The following is a 2,500-nucleotide window of genomic DNA, read 5'->3' as shown; positions in this document are numbered from 1 at the left end:
TACTTGCACCCCATTACAATGCTTTTTACTTGAACTGAGAATATGAAGAATGTTTGCTGTCCGAGTTTACTTTAAATCAATCATGTGATTATGTGAAGTATCTGCTGTTGAGTGTGATTTGATCTTGCAGGGAAATTTGATATTACCAGTGAACCCTTTTGATGAAAAATGACTCATAATTACACGAGCAGCATTCATTAAACAAACACACAGAAACAGGTAACAATATCCAGAGGCAAATCTGGTGAATCATAATAAAAATATTTTCGTTATATTCCTGACAGAAGCTTACAGAACTCAGCTGAAGAATCAGAGAAGTACATGACAGTTAAATCTGGTGTGACTGATATGCTATTCACTGTAAATCCTGAGTTATCAGCAGCCTGTAAAGATGGTGGTGAGATGTTTGACACCTTTGAAGCTCTGAAGCAGAATGCAGTGGACGTGGTGTCGGATCTCTCTCTCTCCTGCAGGACGACTCCTCTGTCATCGGACAGCGCCAGATAGTGACCGGTGGTCAGGTGACGCAGACGGAAGGGTTGACCCCAGCGGATGTGACTGCCACACCAACTGCACACACACAACAGCATGCATGATATCATACAGTCGCACAATGAATGAGATTCTGGGTTCAACGAGTGATGTGACGCTCACCTGATCCGTAACGGTTCCAGTCTCCAGAGAGATCGAGCTTTAGTTCCAGCTTTACCCGTCTCATAGTTCACTATCCTGTAAAACAATGTTCGTAAAACAAAGTTTTCGACCGTAAACTTATTAGTGTGAATGTTGCCTAAAACGGATAGTTCCAACTCTAAAACCTGATTGGACAAGCCAAGTTTGAAGCTGTTGTGAAATAGCTGATAAACTCGTCAACTTGTTATTATTATTATTAAATGTTTTTTTCCTTTTTCCCCAATTCCCAATGCGCTCTAAGTCCTCGTGGTGGCGTAGTGACTCGCCTCAATCCGGGTGGCAGACGACGAATCTCAGTTGCCTCCGCGTCTGAAATCCACGCATCTTATCAAGTGACTTGTTGAGCGCATTACCGTGGAGACGTAGCACATGTGGAGGTTTCACGCTATTCTCCGCGGCATCCACGCACAACTCACCACACGCCCCACCGAGAGCGAGAACCACATTATAGCGACCACGAGGAGGTTACCCCATGTGACTCCACCCTCCTAGCAACCAGGCCAATTTGGTTGCTAAGGAGACCTGACTGGAGTCACTCACCACGCCTCCACCGAGGCGAGAACCACATTATAGCGACCACGGGAGGTTACCCCATGTGACGCTACCCTCCCTAGCAACCGGGCCAATTTGGTTGCTAAGGAGACCTGACTGGAGTCACTCACCACCGCCCCACCGAGAGCTGAGAACCACATTATAGCGACCACGAGGAGGTTACCCCATGTGACTCTACCTTCCCTAGCAACCGGGCCAATTTGGTTGCAAAGGGAGACCTGACTGGATTCGAATGAGCTGAACTCCAGCATCGAGTGTCTTTACCACTGAGCTACCCAGGCCCCCAAAATGCATTTTCAATACAGTAGGTTTCTCAAAACCATTACCAAACTATTATTATTAATAAATGTATTGAAAATGTGTGTCTTTTATTCCTGCTGAAAAATCCATGTTAAACTATGTGGTCTACGGTGGTTTACAGATCTTAGCTACCAAACTGGTTAGGCTGGTCTAGTGTGATGGTTTATAGTGGTTTGGGACAAGCATTCAGACCAGCTGAAGCTACTTTAACCAGCTCAAGTCCAGCACACCAGCTTAGGCTGGGTTTGTTTTCAGCATGGATCATAGTATGGATGTTGTCGCCATTTTATTAAAGCAATAAACAAAACTAGATAGGAAATGTTTGTCAAGAAAATAGTTTTGGATGGACGAAGATGGATTGGTGGATGGTCTGATGGATTGGCGGATGGTCGGATAAATGGGCGGATGGTTGGATGAATGGGCGGATGGTCGGGTAAATGGGCGGATGGTTGGATAAATGGGCGGCTGGTTGGATAAATGGGCAGATGGTCGGGTAAATGGGCGGATGGTCGGGTAAATGGGCGGATGGTCGGGTAAATGGGCGGATGGTCGGGTAAATGGGCGGATGGTTGGATGAATGGGCGGATGGTCGGGTAGTCGTTGGTTTTGTTTAGTTGGATAAATGGGCGGATGGTCGGATGGTCAGGTAGTCAGTTGGTTTTGTTTGGTCGGATGGATGGTCGGTTGGTCAGATGTACGTTAGGTCAGTCGGTTGGATGGATGGATTTGTTTAGTCGGTTGAATGGGTGGATGGTCGGATGAATGGGTGGATGGTCGGATGAATGGGTGGATGGTCGGATGAATGGGTGGATGGTCGGATGAATGGGTGGATGGTCGGATGAATGGGTGGATGGTCGGATGAATGGGTGGATGGTCGGATGAATGGGTGGATGGTCGGATGAATGGGTGGATGGTCGGATGAATGGGTGGATGGTCGGATGGTCGGGTAGTCGGT

General features: G+C 47.1%; 1 protein-coding gene and 1 long non-coding RNA gene across 2 annotated transcripts in view; one reads left to right on the top strand and one right to left on the bottom strand.

Annotated features, from left to right (window-relative positions):
• The window catches only part of LOC127656941 (uncharacterized), a 452,192-nt gene that overhangs the window by 56,245 nt on the left and 393,447 nt on the right, over positions 1 to 2,500 (top strand). The gene's annotated exons all lie outside the window — the stretch shown is intronic.
• The window catches only part of LOC127656938 (ryanodine receptor 3), a 245,618-nt gene that overhangs the window by 206,273 nt on the left and 36,845 nt on the right, over positions 1 to 2,500 (bottom strand). Inside the window, 2 exon segments of the mRNA XM_052145505.1 lie at positions 414 to 570; positions 655 to 729. Of these exon segments, the coding sequence (XP_052001465.1) occupies positions 414 to 570; positions 655 to 729 (232 nt within the window).

Source organism: Xyrauchen texanus, chromosome 16 (genome assembly GCF_025860055.1).
Source record: "Xyrauchen texanus isolate HMW12.3.18 chromosome 16, RBS_HiC_50CHRs, whole genome shotgun sequence".
Lineage (NCBI taxonomy): Eukaryota > Metazoa > Chordata > Actinopteri > Cypriniformes > Catostomidae > Xyrauchen > Xyrauchen texanus.
Note: the sequence above shows the minus strand (reverse complement) of the source record. Positions and strands in the feature narration are given on the sequence as shown.